Below are 20,852 nucleotides of genomic sequence, written 5' to 3' on the forward strand. Positions count from 1 at the left end.
GTAAATACTAGTTACTTCTAGGTTAAGTTTTGTATACGTGAGAGCATCATGAATAAACAATACTATGTGATTATAGAAAACTTAATTTCTTCTGTTGCCTTTGTTGTTACAACATACTTACACTATACTTTTTCCAATATATAGTATCCGGAGTAAATTCGGAGTTTGGTCTTGCGAATACTTTAGTATTTATTTTCTTGAAGGACGCCATTTCTTTCAAAATGTCAGCTGTAATAAAATTCAGTAGAGGGGGTAAACTTCTCCTGTTGACAATTGATGGAAGGTGCTTCGTTCGATTTTCCTGACTGTTCAAGAATCTATTTCCCTGTTACAATCATTAAATACAGAAACTTCTAATAATCATTTCAGAAATATTTCGAACGATATGTTTAGAAGATTTCAGTGTGCTTTGTTAAATCTACTATGGTTTTGCTGTTCGTTTCAATATGGCGATGGTTAGTTGCTTAGTGCTTCAACGGTCCCTTTGCTTATAATGAATTTCGTGGCTTTTTTTTCTATTTCCTTCTGTTATTTGAATACGAAACCTTGATGTTCATATCATTAACCGTAAGTACGGGCAACTTATATAATTATGAAGCCGTGCATCTGATAAAAAGAAAGGATTTCATCCGAAAAGTTTTGCTTAGACAGCACGATAGATTCGGCAATTTGCCGTCCTATTAAGGTTTGTTATATCTCATAAATAATCACAAAAGTGTAGATATTTATAAACGTATCCGACAATCCTCGGAGTCGAGAAACTTATAGTATTTTATAAAGTAAGAAAAGAATTTGGAACTCTACTTCTGTTTCAGTCAAGGAAGAATTGCTGCCAAGATAATTTCTTATTATTTCACTGTATACCAGCCAAGTAAATAAATTTTGTATGCAAGAACATTTAAATATTCTAGTATACATTAATAAATAAATTTTAAGATTGTGACATAATGGCTGAAACACAGCGAATGACTGTTTATGGTAGACATCCTCCTTGTGCTAGTGGAACTCGTTTAGAAGAACGTCGTACCAGAAGGTAAAAGAATATTACAATACAAATTAATTATAAAATTTCTATTCTAATTTATATCGTAAATTATTATTCTGAACAATCTATAATGTAAATTAATTTTTTAAATTTAGATTAGCCTTAAGGTTGGAAAGAAATCGAAAATCAGATAAACCAGATGATTTTATATGTTATGAATCAAGTGATGATGAAGCAGAGACTGTAAGTGAAGGAAAACAGTTTTTAAGAACTTCCTTTAATTTTGTGGATTATGTACGTGCAAGAGAGACAAACACTAGAGAAGTGAGAAAAATTAATCAAGAATATGGATTTCGACACATATTGACTCATGATTTATTTAAAGAATATTCGGTTAGCTTAAATAATATGAATAAAGTCTTTTGTTCTCAATGGTTAAGTGATAGGCAAGTAGTATTTGGTACAAAATGCAACAAATTGATGGTTTATGACGTAGCAACTCAGAAATTAGACCAAATACCATCTCTACATGGAAGGCAAATTAGTTCAGGAGGTGGTGCTGTTCCTGAGCAGCAATGTGGTATACATTCTGTTCAAATCAATCCTTCTAGGTATATGAATAAGACATTTTGTATTCAAATTTAAAATTTATAGTTATGTTAGTATAACTTTTATTTATACTAACTTTGTAGTTTGTAATTGTAACTTACAGGACTCTCCTATCAACTGGGGCAAGAAATAGTAATGAAATAGCTATATATAGGCTACCAACATTAGATCCAGTTTGTGTAGGAGAAGGTGGTCATAGAGATTGGATTTTTGACATGTGTTGGCTAGATGATGAATTTTTAGTTTCTGGTTCTAGAGATACCAAAATGGCTTTATGGCGTATAGATAATGATCTTGCCGAAGCTCCTGACAAAGCGGATGTGCCAACACACAGGTTGCATTACATAAAATACAAATAGCAAGTATATGTTGTGTGAACATGTTACATTGTTTTATTGTTATTAGGTTGATTCAACCTGTATGTGTTAAAGAATGTAGATCTGCGCAAAAAGTACGTGCACTTGTCTTTAATAGAACTTACAAAGAAATTGCTGCTATCACTCTGAATAATTTCATACACATCTGGTCTGCTGAGACTTTTAGACAAAAAATATCTAGAAAATTACCAGTTTGTCAAGAAAATGTTTGCCTTGCTGTACAAGATGATGGTGTTTATGCCGTAGGATGCCGTTCTTATACTTTACTTTTAGATGCAAGAACTGTGCAACCTATAAAAAGAATACCATCACGGTACATGAATTAATTCTAATTTCTTTAAATTTGTTAAAATGTATATGATCTCCACAAACTATACTAAATCATAATATCTTTTCTATAGGTATAGCGGTTGTGGAATCCGATCAGTTAGTTTTCAAGGTTCCGTTTTAACAATTGGAACAGGCTTAGGAATGATGTTCTTTTATGATGTGAGGGCTCAAAAGTATCTCGAGTCTTCAATTAATTCTAACAGAATTGTTGTATTAAAAGCATCAAAGGGATACGTGGTATGTTCTGTTTAGGAATATACAGAAAACTCGAAAATATCGGGTTAGGAATTTTTTTACAGGATCAGGAATCCCGAGAGTATCTCGTGACATAAGAACATCAAGAAATTTCCGAAATTTCAAATAGCCGAAGCACGTTTTGAAATAAATATTGTTTAATATAATCGCAAACTGGAGTTTTCGAATTTTATAATGTTTTATAATTTTACATATTATTAAATCTTAATCAAAAGTCTACAACTTTTACTTTTAGACAATAGTCTAATACAAATACTTTTGGTCTATGGTTGTATCGAGTAACATTTATCTTGAAACATATTTCGAGTATACTTATGGGTTCCTCATATGACTGAAACGTCGGGTATTAGAGATTTTAGATTCTCGCTAGGACATCTATTTTGTGTGTATGTATATTTAAGTTGTTTATTTCTGTGTAAATATAATATTTATTTTCATGATAATTTTAGTTTCCCGACGAAGAGTACATAGATGGATTTCAAAATGTGAAATATACACCTGCTATATATACTCATTGCTATGACGGGTCAGGAACTCGATTATTCACAGCTGGTGGACCTCTTCCCGTAAATCTATATGGTAACTATGCAGGATTATGGCAATAAAGTTAATTTTAATTAATTAAAGAACTGCATCGACTTTTACGTAAGTAATAAGTTGTACATTTAACTAAACATTATTAAAATTTTATCTCAGGAGGTATATACACCTAATCTAGACTTAAGAAACCTTTTCTGGTTATTATCATCTTTTATTTTCATGTTTGTATAATTTCACTCCTTTTCGATTTTATTATCTAATGAACTAAACAAAAAATTTTATTTATGTATTAAAATTTTAAGATACCAATACACACTTTTCAAAAATTTTGACACTCTACGAACAAATGAGAAAGTAGGAAAAGATAATAAGAGCATTTTATAATTGAAGGTGTATATATCTCGACTGCCTGAAGAAATAAGTGATAAAAATAAAGATATCCAATTTTTTATCATTTCAATCATATATTTAATCCTGAAAGTGAATTTGATTGAATTGTCTCTTATTAATCAACTATATCAGCATGTTTGTATGCAGTGTGGAAAGAGCCAAATTTAATGTATTATATAAAAAATCATTGTTGTGTAATTTAAAATTGACACATGGTAAATAATAATCCTACGATTGATTTATTTCATGAGTAACTTATTTTACGAGTTTATTACCATCTTATTGTAAAGTTGTTAAGCTAATTTCGTCTTTTAGTATGAAATTTTGCTCTAGTATTATTTACTGTATATGAAATTGAACAAATTATTGCATGAAAATCTTTCATAAAAAAATCATACCAGTGAATATTGAAGAAAAGTACTTTAAAAATTGTGATTACTAATTTAAATCTTTATATCATCTGCATACAGTGTGACTTTTAAAACCACTTTAATATGTGTTGTACATTTCTACATCAGTACAATAGAAATGAAAATTTAAAAAGTAATCAACGAATAACACTGCAATGAACATTAAGTTTCTCAGATGCAATCTATCAAGTTGAAATTTTAATACTGGCCTTAGTAGAACAATATACAATGAATATTTGTTATAAAAAAACTTATTTTAGAAAAACAATATCTATTAAAGCCTTTATAATGTATTTCTGCATTACATAATAGAATGTGAAACATATATAATTTCATCAATGCATGGATTAGAAAGCAATATCTTTTAAGTGTGCATGGCAACTGTTAAATGAAAAGAATCAATTATTTTGTTAAATGAACTTAAAAAAATATATATTTAGTTTATTATCTTCCAAATATTGATTTATTTAAATATTGAAATATTGATTTCTTTGTAACATTTTTTGTTAATAATATTATAAATATAAAATTTTAAATCTATTAATTGTAACAATCTGTATTTTACATATGCAAAGATACAGTGGAAATATTTTAAATTGTAATTGCTCAAATTCAATCAAATTGATTATTCATATATTGTACATTTTATGATACAAAGGTATTAAAAAACATCAGCAGTGCATATTTGCAGTTACAAATAATGGTACACAACCTGTGATTAATGTGTTTCTTGTATACAATTCAAAAAATGTATTTGAACAAACTACAGTCTGTTCCATAAGAGTATGTTAACAATATCTCTGCAAAGATATTTGTCAAAAATCCATCTAAAATGTTAATATGCATTTATTTCATATATAATAGGTTCTATTCCCCTAGTGATTATTCTCTTTGACATCATCTTGGCATGTGAGACAAAAGTGTATATTTTTCAAAAGCGATGAACTAAAGCTGTGAATGTTAAAAGACAATTTCCTTGGAGTGTATACTTTGTAATAGACTTTTTGTTTACGTAAGAAGCTTGTCACTTATGCATTAACAGTGTTGAATTTTTAGAAAAAATTGATAAATCACTATATCTTTCTTGTGTTTTTATAATATTGTATCCATTTTTTAACGAACTATGAAGAGTTATGCAAGTATTTAGTTGTACTTACAAAATTCATTTTCTGTTACTTTGGATGAAAACACAGGATGATTGTATCAAATTTTTTTACATATAAAACACTTCGTCCCGGAAAGCTCTGTTCTTTTCAGTAACACGAACGAATCTGAGAGACTTTAAACTAACATGTAGTGGAGAAAATTATTGTATTGAGTTTATTAAAACCTATTCTTCATCAGATATTAATTTTCATAAATATCGTCTAAGTCTATACACTCTTGTAAGACAGACTGTACTTTTATTGAATGAAGTATTATTATAATGATGTTAATTGTGCGTAACTACTTTACACATTTGATTGTAAACAGACTTATATTTGATTTTTGGTCAAATTTTGGTGTACTTAAGTCTTAAGTGATGAAGTAAGTTCACCATTATGTTTGTCACTGTCAGATATATTTTAAATTTGTTGATAGTATAAAACGATGCAAGTGCATTTTCAATACTTAGGATAGAACTAACAGATCAAGAAATTGTTGACATGTAAACAATAAGTAATTGAATTATTAATATATCACAATGAATATATGTCACCAAACTATATTCTGTGTGTTTTTACATTAACAAATTATAAATTGTTGGCATATAGTCATTCATAAAGTCATTGCATTACATAATAAATAAAAATGTGTGTTGTATTTATACATTCATGATTAGACTGTACGAACATGTATATGATTATGCATAATGAACGAATACATTGAATACATTTTAACACGATTATCAATATGTACTTTTACTACAAATACTACAAACAAAATATTATGAAACAATGCTACAAACTACTAATAATTTTATTCTGTAATAATTTCGTGTATTTCGGGATATACGTTTTAGCAGTGATTATTAAATGTGACTCATAAAGTTCACTGTTTTTCATATAAAAGTTTTAACTATTGTCCATGTTGAAACGTCCTAATTTTCATACTAACGTCACTTAAGCGAAACAAATCTAAGTATCGTGTATTTTAACTAAAATAATGCAATAGAAACAGTATAAATAAATAATTTTTATACTTAAACTATATGTATAAGTTACAAAAAAGTTTTGTACAGGTACAATCACTGCATCACTGTATCACGAAAAAGATTTGAGAAAATATTATAATATATTATAGTAACCTTTACAACTGTTCTTATATTTCTTAATAATTTTTTCCGATTTTCATCGATCTTTTTTCCTGTAAAATGCATCACGTGTATAATGTATTCTTTTTTTGTATTATAAGATCATAAGTTTATCATATACTATTCTGTATGGTTGTGTTTTTATTAGATCTGTAGCAAAACGTCCGTTCAAAAATTATTTATGACTTACGTTAAGTATATACGGGCAATATATAAGTTGCTTATAAGCTCGTTCAAAGTTTTGTTAAAAAAAATTGCGTTCTTTATTGTTAAAAAAATATCCAGTGCAATTAATATATGTATAAAAATTTCTCATAAACTACAACTAGATTATCCTTGTTTTTTGTTGCTAATTAAAATATTGTAACAATTATAAGTAAATATATACATTTTCCTAGAATAAATTATATTATCAAGCTACGTTACTTTTTCTCCGTACTTTTATTTAATATATTAAATACTAAATATTTCGTACAGGCAGTGCTACTTGATTGGTGAACAAATTGCACTAATTTTATATGTGTGCGTGCGCGTGTGTGCATTAAATAATCTATGTAAATAAATATGTCAAATCATTAATCACAATTGCGTTTATCAGTTTTTTCTTCTTTAGTCGCACTAAAGTGAATATTAAGAGAAAGAGAGAGACTTGTCTCATTACAAATAATTTATTAATGTTATATATATATACTATATATATATATATATCAATACAAGATTTTTATTTCGCTTAGAATCATCACAAACAACGTGTAAAGAGTGTATAATGTATACAAAACACGCGACACTGCAACATACTTGTAGTACATGTAATGTAAATGTTCAATTTAATTATCGAGGCTTTGTCATGACTATATTAGATATGTTGTATTTATTTTGTGTGCCGAAAATGTATAGATGCGCATTATGTGAGTAAAAACGGAGGGCAATCCGTCTTTATAGATACACTCGTCGATATGTCAGAGTATCAGAATATAGCTCTTTGACGAGTGAAAGATTATACCTTCAAAAGGATATCTTTGGAGCACGTATCTCTGTCAGTGCGTCCTTAGCGATGACAGATTGCTTCTTTTACGTGCTATTTTGTCGGGATTAACAAAGTAATTTCTACCGTAATTACTATAAACCCATCTTGGGGCATAAATAAGCTCATTTCTTTTTTTTTTTTTTGGTATAGATTGACAATTGATATCCTAACGCACAAGTCTCGTAAATAAATATACACTGATCGTAACAATATACATTCTGAAAATAAATAGAGTATTTCACAATTATTGCATAAATTGGTGAGCACTACTGTGTGAAATCGATCGATTCTCACGACAAACATTATATTTCAAAAGCCTTTCTCGCGTCGAAAACATATTTATCATTATCTTTTCTTACACAGGCGATCGCAAATAACTGGTATCACACGTACACTTCTTTCTTTTCCTTTGCTTTCTTTTTTCGAAAAATAATCAGGGAGAAGAGTTATTATCCTCCCTTAATTATCTTGGTAATTTTCGTTCATGCTCCCCGTTAGTCACGAAAGCGCAGTCATGTTTAAAAAGGAATCAAAGATGCCCAGCATCTAAGGCCTTATTTATATCACTAACTAGCATCCCGAGGATAGATCTGTGTTCCGAATCCTGTCTAAAAACGGAGTCCAAGAAGTCGGAATGCGTTAAGAAATCGAACACTTGATCACATCGATCTTGAGACTTGTCTGTGAGATGTGGCTTTATGAGTGCCTGTATCGCGGTTCTGCATCGTTCTAACGATTTGATTAAGTACGCCCGATCGAAACTGAACTCCAATTCGTAAAATGAGACCACAGACATTGCCACAGCTCTAAGGGCAGTTCTTATTTCCACGAGTTTCGCGTCGTCGGTGGCGTTTAATTGTTGATTACGTTGTAGGAGACCCACCTAAAATGAAAGTATTTAACGAATACGAGAAATAAAATCACGATTACTTTGCATATCTATGTCACAGCAATCATCGAGGGAGAGGCAAGTACCTTAATGGATAATTTAACGATATTCTTTAAAACCTTTTCAGGCTGTTTCTTGTCTAAATTAGAATTGGTTTTCGCGGCTCTTTCCATAAGCTTATACAGATTGTCCAAAAGTGACGTAGTGGCGTCATCTATCAGCAATGATCTTCCGGCCCCTGTAGATACGACTCTGCCGAGGAGTTTTTTTTGTGCACGAAGACCTAAATCACGAGCGCGGCTTCCGGTGCCCCCGGCGGGATAAGATCCGCCGTTCAATGTAGTCGCCGACTGCATCACTGGGGAAAAAATTGCAAACGCTGTACCATCTGCTCGGGGAGATATGGGGTTGAATAATGATCCTTTTGTTGCATGAAAAGATCGACTTGTGAAAATAGTACAAAGGATGCATTAGGAAAGTTAGTCTATAAGTTAACTGTTCTATGTATTGAAGCGGTATGAAAGTATGAATTTATATTAAATACTAAAAAAGTTTCTTACGAGATTTAATACATGTATGTACTTGTAAAAGCTTATGAAACTTATCTAAGAGAATTATGAGGTACTGTTATGCACAAAATGTATACATTTTCATAACACAAAGATAAAGTATTTTGTTTACAAATTATACCCAATTATACAATAAATATTATTAATATATTATTAATTTCAGTTTGATCAGTTCAGTTCAGATTGATATGGCTTAATAAACATCATGTATATACATATAATGTTGGGAACAAAATTTCTTAGAGTGAATTATAATAATAAGATATTCATAATAAATAATGCAATAAAAAATAATATGACAAAAAATTTACAATAATATTCAACAAATTACATCCAAGTGTATATTAAAAAAGTGAAACCTATATCGTTTTCAAATCATATCTATGCAATCTTTTTCCTTCTTTTGTCTCATAGAATTTATGTTAGAAATTTTTCAACTACTTCAATACACACTGTACCAATGTATGTATATGTATGTGTATATACTAGTACACTACTACACTAGTATATATATATACTAGTTAAAATAACATAAAATGTGATATCTTATTGATTTATCCAGACGAAAATAGTAAAAATGATAGTTTGCATTATAATGTGTGTATGATCAGAACTTACCATCAAACATTGGTAGACCGCTGTTTCCTCTAGGCGATAACGGGATTGTGAATGAAATAAAGAAGTGTTCTGTGAGCACGGTCGAAACTCAGGCAAAAGTAACTAAAATAAGCAAGGATGTAAAATGAATCAATATTTAGCAAAACATATACATAAAACGATATTATGTCAAATAAATTAAATATGGCAACACATAATAAAATGATGTTGCGCGCGTTGTGCAAATGCGTGTGTTCTTATTCATGGGAACGAATCAGAGCATCGTACAGTTAACATTTGTATACCTTGATTGCAGTCGGTTACAGCTACAAGATGATAGAGCAGCCAGCTCTGCAATTCCATCACTGCCGTCCCCCACGCCACCTGAAAAAACACATTTTTATGTTTGTAAAGAACATGTGAGTTGTTGAGAAATAGATTCATACGTAAAGCGAGTTATGGGTTTTTTGAAATTGTAATGTATTTTTTTTATGTTTAGAATAACAATATATTTCTATTATAATATTTATATTACATTCTATTATATATATTTATATTTGTTTGTCATTTGATCTTTATAAGCATTACTTTCATTTGGAAATAAGAGGTGCCTAACCGTGTTTTGTTAACAGACGTTAGCAGATTGAGAAGTAGGAACATTATTATTATTTATTATTCAATATACATGCTCTGTCTTTAAAGTAACATCAACACGCATTCCGTGCCACGCGTGTCATCAACCACCCACATGTATGTACATACTTACAATAGAAGCGAAACTGTCTAGCTAAACGAAGATGTTATTTTAAATTCAGTCAGAAACTTATAACTGTTATTTAGTATTTAAAAGTTTCACAAAAATTCTTAAAACTCACGTACTTTCCAATCTACAAAAATTTTAATTGAAACTGCAATGAAATAAACATTGAATTAATTCAAGTACCTATATTGTATTCAATATTGCAGATAAACCGATACAATTCAGTAATTATAAGGATTTCGTGAAAAAAACAAGGTATCCCTGTTTTCCAATTATCTCCATAAAATTTCACCGTTAGGCTCCAATTCTTTATTTCAGGATCAAATTATCATTATAGAATTAAATTACCATTGCAAAATAGTTAAGAATGGAACAGGAGAATAGAAAGGAAAGAAAACAAACGGTCGGTGCAAGTTGGTGGAGGGCAAAGAATTAAATAGGTTGCAGCATACATGCTCCCTCATTCGTGTAATTTATGTCAATAACTGAGGTCAAACCCGATACACTGGAAATGGAACGTAATGTGCGTGTGGTTTGTCGTCGCGAGGTATAATCATATATGTATATACACACACATATAGACGTTTATATCGAAGAGGTATAGTTGTATGGAAGTTGGATCGATTTGTAAGGAGCGTCAAGGCAAGCCAGAGACTCTCATTCTCGTTTATCGACGTAATAGGGGCAAATGGATGCGCGCTACGGGATATTACCTAGTCTCGATACGGCTAGATCGATATGTATTTCGAGAACATGACAAATATCGATATCGATCGAGTATTAGAGTACCTCAAAATTCCCTATCATTTGACCCGAATGCGAATTTTCAAGATCTTCGAGCATTCGACTGATCTTAAGATATTCGAGAACGTCCGAAGCGCTTTTAAACGCACTCGAGTTATCGAAACGCTGGAAATACTCACGCGCGCGATTCGATCTATGATCGCCAGGATGATCGTTCAGTTTAAATGTATTGTCAGGTTGTCCATCTACTAAGTTCATATATGATAAAAAAATCTAAGAAACCACATTATGTCAACATCTTTTCACAAAATGATTTATTAATTAAAAATATTAGTAAATCGTTAAATTGCAAGCTGTACGTTGTAAGTTATAAGCTTCTTTTCTATAACTTTATAGTTTTATGTTAAATAGGTCAATCAAATAATTCGTAATTTATAAAATTTCTTTATTATTTTATTATGAAGATTAGTAATTTAAAATTGATAATTTATCGATAACTTGTAATTTCATCGATAATATTAGTTCAATTGTGCATGAGAACCCAGGTAGATATTTTTTGTATCGATCGAAAATCGTGGATTCATAACAAATCCAACCTTTATTAAATTTTTCAATTTCTTAGACGGCAGCGATAAAACACAAACTATTAGATAAATACTGCAATTATAATTTTACAAAAGTAATGTAATATTATATAATTATATGAACAGTGTTACATAAAAGTAAGCAATTAAGGCAAAAAAGAAAAAGGTCTGGATAATAGAGTGGCTCTTAAAATGGGAACATTAATTACACGGAAGTGTAATAAATAAATTGAGGTTTCACTTTAGGGATGGTACTCAATTACTTTAAAACGTCAAAGGTAACATATCTAAATTTATCGTGACTGATCTATCCAACTAATCCTGATTAATTCTAATAAGAATAATTCATTATCGTATGTTTAGCAGCTAGTATTGTGCGTAAATTCTATTAGAAGCATCTAACCAATGAAATTATTGAATTTCGAAATAAACCAATAAAATTTGTAACTCTTTTGGTGAATATACTTGATTTATGAGGTAGTAGATCATACTGAAACGAGAGTCCTATTCCAGTCGTATCCCAAATCGCTCGTACCACTTAAACACTATCGAACAATATTTGCGATATGCAAGAATTAATACACGGTAGTTTGACGTAAAACAAAATGAAATATTTTCTAAAAGTAAAAGCTTTACACGCAAATAACAGATTTTAAATGATATTTAAGCCCTTCAAGACCGACTTCAACAATATTGTTTCTATCTAAAAGAAATAATTTAATCATAAACTAGTTTTCTTATCTAAAATACTATGTAAGTAATTTTAGATAATTTATAGATAAATTCTTATAGTTATTTTTTAAATAATTTTCAGATAACTCTTAAATGATTTTCTAGGTACATACATATATGTATAGTGTAGATAAAACTACCCAACTAATGTGTATCAGACAATATCTAATCTATTCAATACAATTCTAAAGCAGAAAATTAAATTCCAGTTGAAAGGATTTAATTGATGTATTGTCCTGCTGGGAAACACCGTAAAGTCGTACGACTAAAACAAATGATCGATCGTTCGGAGAACTTTCGCTCTCTGCTTGGTCGTTTCCTAACTACAATAGATCGAGTTACTAGCGCGCCATTAGGCGGTTGTCGAGTATCCATATTAAGCGCATTATTCGCTAGTAACATCGTCAAATTTCAAGGTGTTTTCCTTTTTCCCTGCACGGTCCACAAATTCTTCCATCAGTACAAACTAGCTATGTATTTTGTTTTGACCAGAAGATCTCTATAATTGGAATACATTTTCTAAAGTGATCCACTTTCTTTTATTGAAACAACGACCCGGAAAAAAAAGAAACTACATTTTCCTCGAAACAATTTTCAATCTTTTAAATTTGATAATTAATTACGATATAGGTTTAGGAAAACTTTTCTTATCAATGCGCAATTTAGAAACTATGTATATAATATAGGGATAAATAACTTTTCCGTAACTTGTTTCACACTTGTAGAGATCAATATCTAATTGTATGTCTAATAGTTATCTAAAACCAATTATATCACGTCGTAATAACAAAATAATAATACAGAACGTAGTCCTTATCTATCAATACATCATTTTTATTTGTAATTCTGTAAACGTGTGATGATTACAAACTCCGGCTTTATTATTGTACTTTGGCTTCTGAAAAGCAATTGAATTAAAACATAACGATATTATATTATATGTAGTTATGACGATTATAAATATTAAAGTCTTTGAAATTCGATTTATCCATAATTTATCTATAAGTTAAATTAAAATACACCTTGTCAAAGGTGAGCAAGTGTCTGGGAATATTTTTTAACGGCAGCATATATTTGTACAGTGTTGTGCCATAACTCGCATAGAATGAGACAAGAGATATGATACAGAGTTTATAGTTTCCGGTAGCGCTTTAAAAACAGGTCAAAGATTCTATTCTGATCTTCATCCGTGTCAGATCGGTGGTTCCATGAAATTTTCTGTAATTTCGTTTTCTTGCTTCGCTCGAACATTAAATATCTATACAATAAATCTGGTTTCCGCGATGAATCGTTGGTGACTAATGCATTTCTGAACTGTGTTAGCTTACTGATACAACTAATAATCATGATTACTTGAATAATGAATAAAACTGCATATAAATGCACCAAAATTATTGCTAAAATGAAATTTAACAGAAGATATTAAAATAACTATTTTATAGTATAGTCTTCTTTCGAAAAGTTATACGATTATTTAGATTATTTATTTAAAATATTTAGATGACAGAAGTGAATTCTTCATGTTTTCATGTTTTAAGCTAATGCGAAATAGAGACAATTATTTCGTAAAGAAGTTAAAAAATGTAGATAAACAGGTGAACTGCAGGTATATTTCCGAGTAGGCTGGAGGTTCGTCATTTCTATAATTAGTTATCTGCTTCGTTCTATCGCGATGTGTCGAAGGATAGGACCTAACAGCCCACAATTTTCTAACGTATGCACGAACATTATTTTTAACGTTAAGAACATGTACATGTCGTGTGTGCACGCGACACTCTCGTTTCTTGCCTGCTTGCAAATTGAACTTTGCAGGCAATTTTGTTCGCATTGCGTCGTATTGAATAACTGTATCTGAATCTAGAGAGGCAATTTCACACGTGATCGAATCTATAAAATTAAAGAATTATGACGGTGCGAAAAAACTCAATTGGAAATGTTTCATTATTTCTTTCAAAAGGATGGACTTTTATATTCTTGACGAATGATTATTATTTTGTTAAGCTTATCGCTGTTGTCTTTATTAAATAACAATGATCTGCAATTTCTTCTTCATCTTCAATTTCCTTAACAATTTTCACATGCGATTAAATCGATATTTACCCCATACTTAATTATGGTGAACTTATATTTCTAAATGTTTGAAGCAACGAATCGTTGAAATTCATATATTGCATTATGTGTTTCTTAGATTTGTGAAGTTTAGAAACCTTCTAAATTAAAATAGTCCACGTGGAAATAGTTAATTCGTTTTAATTTGTTTGTTCAGCAATTCGGGTAATGGAATTGTCGGTACCCTCGTCAAACGATTTTGGAACGCAAATGATCTGTCACTCTTTCTTCATGACAGTTTTGATAACAGCGTCACATGCAATTAAGTTTGCGAAACGGAGGGATTTTCCAAATAAGAATAATAATCCAATGAGTCTCCTATGTTGACTTATATTTTCAACAACTCGAGTTATTAAACCGTCGTTATCATCGTCCAACCATCTTTTTCCTTACAAGTGAGACAATAACGTACTTAGTTTGATGGAATTAAAAAATATATTCCATTATCGTTAATTTGATTGCAATTTAGTTTTTTCAATAGTTGGAAGTAATGAATAGTCACAATATGATTTCGAATGGAAAGTCAATCTTCATTTTCTTCCCATTTCGTTATTTCCTTTACGTTTATATGATCTTTCCATACGTTTATATAACGCCACTTATACCAAGCCCATTTATTTGAACGTTAGTTCAATTACCCGATTATATGAATTTCTGTCGGTTAAATCCATTTATCTGAACGTGAACTATTATATGAACGAGAATCATTCTATTACACGAACTCCAATTATATAAACTATTTGACTTCCGATAAATTTATGTAAGCGCAGTTCTACTGCATGTACATATATATATATAACTAATTTGATGAAATTGAAAAGTGTATTTCATCGCAAAACATTATGTAGAGGTATCAAATCAAGCGTTACTCCAATTTATTTATTTATTTTTTTTTTTTTTTTTGTTTTTCCATAATTGAAAGTAACGAATGGTCGAACGATTTCAAATCAAGTGGCAATTTCCTAACCCTCGATTTCTTTAACGTTACTTTCTTATATAGTACGTATACACTCCATTTATTTAAACGAAATTTTAGTCGATTGAATCCACATGTCTGAACGTGAACTATCATTTCATAGAAAATAGGCGGAATCAGCGGATTCTTATTATATAAACTTCAATTATATAAACTGTTTATGCTCCAATAAATTCATGTAAATGATATTCTAATATATGTGTATATGCAGCTAATTCGATGAAACTAAAAAGTATATTTCATCAGGCAAAACATCACATAAAGAGATCAATCAGATCAAGTAATACTGCAATTTATTTTTTTCAACAATTGAAAATAACGAATCATCAAACGATTTCAAATCGAGTGGCAACGTTCGTCTTCTTCCCAACCCTCAATTTCCTTAACGTTTTTCTTTTTATTTCGAAAGATGCAGCTGTCACACCGACAGCTGTGCAACTGGCACGAACCTCCTTGTTAAACTGAGCATCTTGTCTGAGAATATACCCACCACCTGCCCTTCGATCGATGTGTTCAGCTTCATGTGTGTGCACAAACGCACATGTCGTACACAACGCGGTGCGCACGTGCTCACATGGACAAAGTTACGAGAAGGATTATACTCTATCCACAAAGGTCACGCGTTCGTCTGTTAAATACGACTTTCGAGAGGTCCACGTTCCTGCCTGGCTAACTTGTAGCCTGTAGCGGTCGTTTTTGGATATCGATCCCGCCGATTGCACACGCAAGATTCTCTCACGGAATCGTATCCAATTTCAACTTTTTATCCTATCTCCCGAGCGAATCTCAATTGTAATCCTTCGACGATCTTAACGAGCGCGGGACTATGTCCTCGCGATATCGACTTTTCCCGATATTCAAACGTATTTGATTCGACGTGTAGGTATGTGAGAAGAGTATTTTATCTGATCTTTAGATCATATGCGTATTTTGAAATAATTTTAAATAGAATTAAATATACGATTCATAATGTACAGATATGTGAGAAGGATATTTTTATATGTAGAATTGGTAAGTAATTTTTGTGCAGTAATTATTTTAGATATTATATTATATCTATTTTTGAAATATACAAGTTATTTATTTTAGCTCCTTTAAACTGCGCGACTGCTTTTAAGCAATTTTAAATAGAATTAGATAATGAACTCGATTATCAAAAATCTAAAGAAATCGTTTCATTTTTAATTTCATTCATCGTATTCATTTATATATTTGCATATATTTGCAATCGAAAAAGATATATATTATGAAATCTATAAAAATATTCAATGTTAGAAAATATTTTATTGCGTGATAAAACAAATAGGACATGAAATTTTATGATCTCTCTTGGAAGAATGTACAAGATGCATATAATGAAAAAGGAAGAGCAAAATTAATGTTGTGTCCTTCAGAGCTCTAGGAGGGACATATTTTCATCGCTGCCTCTGTTTTAAGCAGATAGCTTATTCAAGGTTGAAGATACAGTTGATCCTATACGTATAGCATCGAAATTTCAAATTACAACCTGTCGCACATCGTGAATAAATCCACTATTCTTAACATTTATAGTTACCTTAATTATTCTTCAATATAAAACATAGTTCAAATTTTAACCGAATAAAAGTGTACGGAACATATGACGCATTAGAACGCATTATAAAATACGTATGGGGTACATAACGTCAACGAAATTAAAAAGTGGGATTCAATCTTAAGAAAAACTAAATAGAGGATTGCAGAATTAAAAAATTAGGAGATAGTAAAAAGAGACGTCATAAAATATTAATTACCTTAATTTAATAAGTATTTCATAAATTACTTAGATTCTTGGATTTTTTAAAAAAATGATAATAAAATGCAAATAACATCAAGTATTTTAGTCTGGTATTTCTACATAAGATGGTCTAAGACTTTTGCACAGTACTGTATATGCACCTAACCCATAATTCAGGCAAATTGATTGATTGATGAAACGCGAATCAGCTGGTTAAGTACCGCAAATGAAGTTGTCGCAGTCATCGAGAGCGCACATATCAGACGGATTTGCGGAGATAAAAATAACTGGCGAAAAACCATACTATTGTGCTGGTATTAATTAGAAACAGAACGGTGAACGCCCGTTGTACAACAGTCTCATTCATTGCACGGTTACTTGTTAAGGTTGCCTATTTACGGGCTCACATTCCGTAGACTAGACGGTTCATTTACGTTAAAGCGCGATTTACATTGAGCCGAAAAAGATGTTTACCCCATATTTCTATCCCCCTTTTCTGTTTGCCTTCGGATATGCACGATTGCGTGGATGAAAATCGTATACTGTGGAAAATTTCACACTATACTGATAATCGATTAATTCGCGATACCTTGGACAGGCTTTGACCGTTATTTTCTAAATATACACAATGTTTTTGTATTACTCTGTTACTCCTCTTGGTACCCGTCACTTACACGGTGATAAATGCACATACGGAATTAAGTTACATGTATCTATTCAGCCACGACTAACTGACGCAATTAAACGGACTCGTCGGTTTTGCGAAATTCAGTTTCCATCGTGTTGTACATACTTTCCTTTTCACGTGACTCAATGTCATGATAAGAGTGATGGTACGAGAACTATTCTCTTTTCCGTTTCCGCGAGTTATACGCCAACTGTGGTTTCGTAAGTTCCCAAGTTTCTATTTATCTTTAAGTACATATATGTATTATTATACTGTGAACTTTTTCCGCTCTTTTTGCCTTGATGGAAGTTAACTTCCAACATGATATCATCACGAAATAACGATGTGAAATATCAAATTTTAACGACCTCACAGAATAAAAAGTAATTCAAATGTAAATGAATAACTTAAAAAGAAATACTATTAAAATTAGGTATTCGTGTAAAATTGTATGCTTTAATAAGTATAGAATTTAAAAATGAATTTTATATCGAACAAACTCTCTTCGATCACGCGCACTACCCGACGGTAAATACGTTTGCCCTGAATTATGTATGTTTGAACGATCGTTTAGCGATTCCATTCTTGACTGTAAAGAAGCAGTCTTGTTCATACCAAATTAATTTAAATTTTAGACGCGCACTAACCTCTGCTGATGTCTGGGCCGCGAATGCGACCCCAACACTTGACAATGAAGTTTCTCTTTTCCAACAACCGTAGGATAGATATTGTTCTATTGTTTTGTTTGCGTTCCACTTTGCTTTCGTGCGCGTTAGAGATTCCACCGGTATGATGAACCTTTAAAAATATTTTATCGAACTAGACGTAATTGAACACAATACACATGTATGCGAAAAAAAAAACGAGAAATCACACCGGCAAAGATAGAACACTCTCTTCTCAAGTCTCACAGTCTATTCGACTGAACGAACGAACGTCGTCTGTTGTGGTCTGCGAACCCACCCCGGTTACCATGGAATCATCGCTCCGCGAGGTGGGGCGCATGTGGCATCTACGCTCGGGCAACTTCGCAGTGTTAAGGAGTTTTCTCCTTTGCAGTACGCGCTCATTCATCGACGGGGTCATTGTGAATATGAAAGAACAGAATCTGACCACGAAACTTCTTCATTTAACGATACAATATAATACAATGCTTTTTTGGATGAAGCATTGTGTTAATGGTTTCTCAAAAAAAAAAAGTGAAAGATACTAGTTGAATAATAATTTTATAAATTTTTATTATGATGTAGGGTATCAATTAGAAATACTTTGTACATATTTTTTTGTTGTTTTTATTAGAATTTTTAAAATTTGTATATACTTAATGACATTTTAAGATGCATTTAAATTATGCTATTGTTTTTCCTCTTATTTCCAATATGTGCTTTGGATACATGTTCAACAAATGTCTTAATTGAAACAGAATAATTGATAACATACCTCAAAATCATAATATTTTTGTTAATTGACGCTTTTGGAATAACAATTCTAGGCACAGAGGATCTGTGGAAACTGTACAAATAGGATCCATGGAAATGCAAAAATGTTACTTTTCCTTCGTACTTTAAGCTCTGTGCGTTGGATATGATATTCAGTTGTTGCAAATACTTTATACGACTGTTAACTGCATTACCATACTTCATGAATTTTTAATAAATGTTTATACGCTCGATCAGAGATGTTAAGCGCAGCGTTCATTACGCATAAACCAGTTTCTCCTAAGAGGCTTAAACCACATAAACCTAAAAAATTAGGTATTCACATTGTGTATTATCTTTATTGTACATTATTTTTATGGATATCCTATCTGCTACATACCTAGGTAAGTATGAAGAGGATCTGGGAGACAGTCAGCAAATTTTCCAAATCCTCCCACGATATTATCTTGAGTTTCAAGCAGGAATGCCCTATTTTCATCAGGATCTGATAATTTGTTAATATCAAGCATTTGTAGAGTTGCTCCCACCCAAAAACTATAACAAGTATCAGAAGGCTTTCCGGGTCGTCCATGAAAGCCACTATCTTGCCTCATAAGACACCATCTTTTTAGTCTATTTAATTGATCATTTGTCAATACATTATGAAGTTCGTTCATGAGAAATAGGCTAGCTACAGCACAAAATGTAGATCCTCCATGTGATTCAAGACCAGGTCCTTGGCCCATTGCTCCATCATATGACTATAATCATTGTTGAGATATTGTGCTATGATAAAATTAAGTAGACAGAGCCAGTTTTTGTTAAATACTCTTTATAAATAAAATAAAAAGAGGAAAGGATAAAAACTTACAATGCTCTTTAAAATGTAGTCAATTGCTTTTGTCTTGTCAATGCCTGACCAATCATTTAAAATTATAGATATACAACAAGCACAGTAAAGAAACCTCATATCACTTTCACATCCTGTTATAATAGCTGTAAATGATCCATCCGGATTTTGACATGCTCGCATTCCTTCAATAATGGATTCTCTGTCGACTCGACTTAAATCATCTCCAAGAATTAAGAGGGTAACTAATCCAATATATGTCATTGCTAAATGACCACATTGATACTTTGGAGCATCCTTTGGTATTGTTGTCGAAGGCTGAAAGCCAGAGCGTGGACCAGCTCCGGTTACTTGAAGCCCATAGATCCAGTCTATTGCCTCTAATTTAGTTTGTTCGCTAAGATCATTCAAGCAATTCAATATGTCTAATCCTGATATAGCAAAAAACGCTACAGCAAGTCTAGAGCAGTCAAATTCTGCTGAACATGAATTGGGCATGATTTGCAATAACCTCTGGAAATATTTAGCATGCTTTTTCTTTGCTAACTGCGGTGGCATGTTGTATCGCGAGTTTGTATGATTAAAAAAAAAAGAGTATTTAAAATATTTACGGTTACGTATCGAACGTAAGTGTTACTTTCAAATTGGTTGTGCGAGTGGAAAAAGATTTCATTAGAATTATGGTAAGACCTACTAGAGAGCGCTTCAATTCTAAACGATAGATGCAGTTACTACTAGGGGGCGTGAAAAATAATTCGTTGAACGCACGCGTCACCGGCAAACTAGCCCTTTCTTGCGCACGCCGGACGTTCACTGCAACACGCACCAGCCGCGAAAATTACACAAACTACATACTACCCCGGATAACGGAGATAACGAGAAAACACGCAGTAAGTTAAGTTTCAATTAACCGTATACATCTGTCCGCTTCGTGAATACTTTCTCGCGGTAGTTTCTCTGGCTAGTACGGTAGCGCGTTGATTTG

At 31.6% G+C, this 20,852-nt stretch overlaps 4 protein-coding genes across 6 annotated transcripts in view; 1 reads left to right on the forward strand and 3 right to left on the reverse strand.

The window, feature by feature from the left end:
* LOC138187287 (U3 small nucleolar RNA-associated protein 15 homolog) overlaps positions 1-277 on the reverse strand; it is a 51,390-nt gene extending 51,113 nt beyond the window's left edge. For both annotated transcript variants that reach the window (XM_069127916.1, XM_069127908.1), the window contains exon 1: positions 122-277. In XM_069127916.1, coding sequence (XP_068984017.1) covers positions 122-211 — 90 coding nt within the window. In that variant the 5' untranslated portion in view covers positions 212-277. The remainder of the gene's footprint in view (positions 1-121) is intronic.
* DCAF12 (DDB1 and CUL4 associated factor 12-like protein) lies at positions 249-3,995 on the forward strand. Of its 2 annotated transcripts, none has more exons than XM_069127929.1 (7): positions 249-685; positions 816-1,033; positions 1,141-1,596; positions 1,698-1,928; positions 2,000-2,284; positions 2,373-2,538; positions 3,006-3,995. In XM_069127929.1, exons 2-7 carry the CDS (start codon positions 948-950, stop codon positions 3,159-3,161), a joined length of 1,380 nt encoding a protein of 459 aa, XP_068984030.1. In that variant the 5' UTR covers positions 249-685; positions 816-947; the 3' UTR covers positions 3,162-3,995. The 2 variants fall into 2 exon arrangements, with proteins under 2 accessions (XP_068984030.1, XP_068984040.1); XM_069127939.1 differs by having other exon boundaries at positions 249-455.
* Positions 3,996-7,251: 3,256 nt separating this feature from the next.
* On the reverse strand, positions 7,252-10,603 carry sigmar (Tumor necrosis factor alpha-induced protein 8-like protein sigmar). The gene is given in 5 exon segments (XM_069128016.1): positions 7,252-8,099; positions 8,192-8,463; positions 9,577-9,655; positions 10,488-10,564; positions 10,567-10,603. Coding segments are annotated over 5 exon segments (804 nt in total). The 5' UTR covers positions 10,589-10,603; the 3' UTR covers positions 7,252-7,745.
* An 8,264-nt stretch (positions 10,604-18,867) lies between these two features.
* Positions 18,868-20,770, reverse strand: betaggt-I (geranylgeranyl transferase type-1 subunit beta). Its single transcript, XM_069127978.1, has 3 exons — positions 19,889-20,770; positions 19,418-19,778; positions 18,868-19,341 (listed from the first exon to the last, which is right to left on the reverse strand). The coding sequence occupies exons 1-3, from the start codon at positions 20,423-20,425 to the stop codon at positions 19,229-19,231; spliced, it is 1,011 nt and encodes a 336-aa protein (XP_068984079.1). The 5' UTR covers positions 20,426-20,770; the 3' UTR covers positions 18,868-19,228.
* Positions 20,771-20,852: the final 82 nt, after the last annotated feature.

Source organism: Bombus flavifrons, chromosome 2 (assembly GCF_040668555.2).
Source record: "Bombus flavifrons isolate JBK064 chromosome 2, iyBomFlav1_principal, whole genome shotgun sequence".
NCBI classification, from domain to species: domain Eukaryota; kingdom Metazoa; phylum Arthropoda; class Insecta; order Hymenoptera; family Apidae; genus Bombus; species Bombus flavifrons.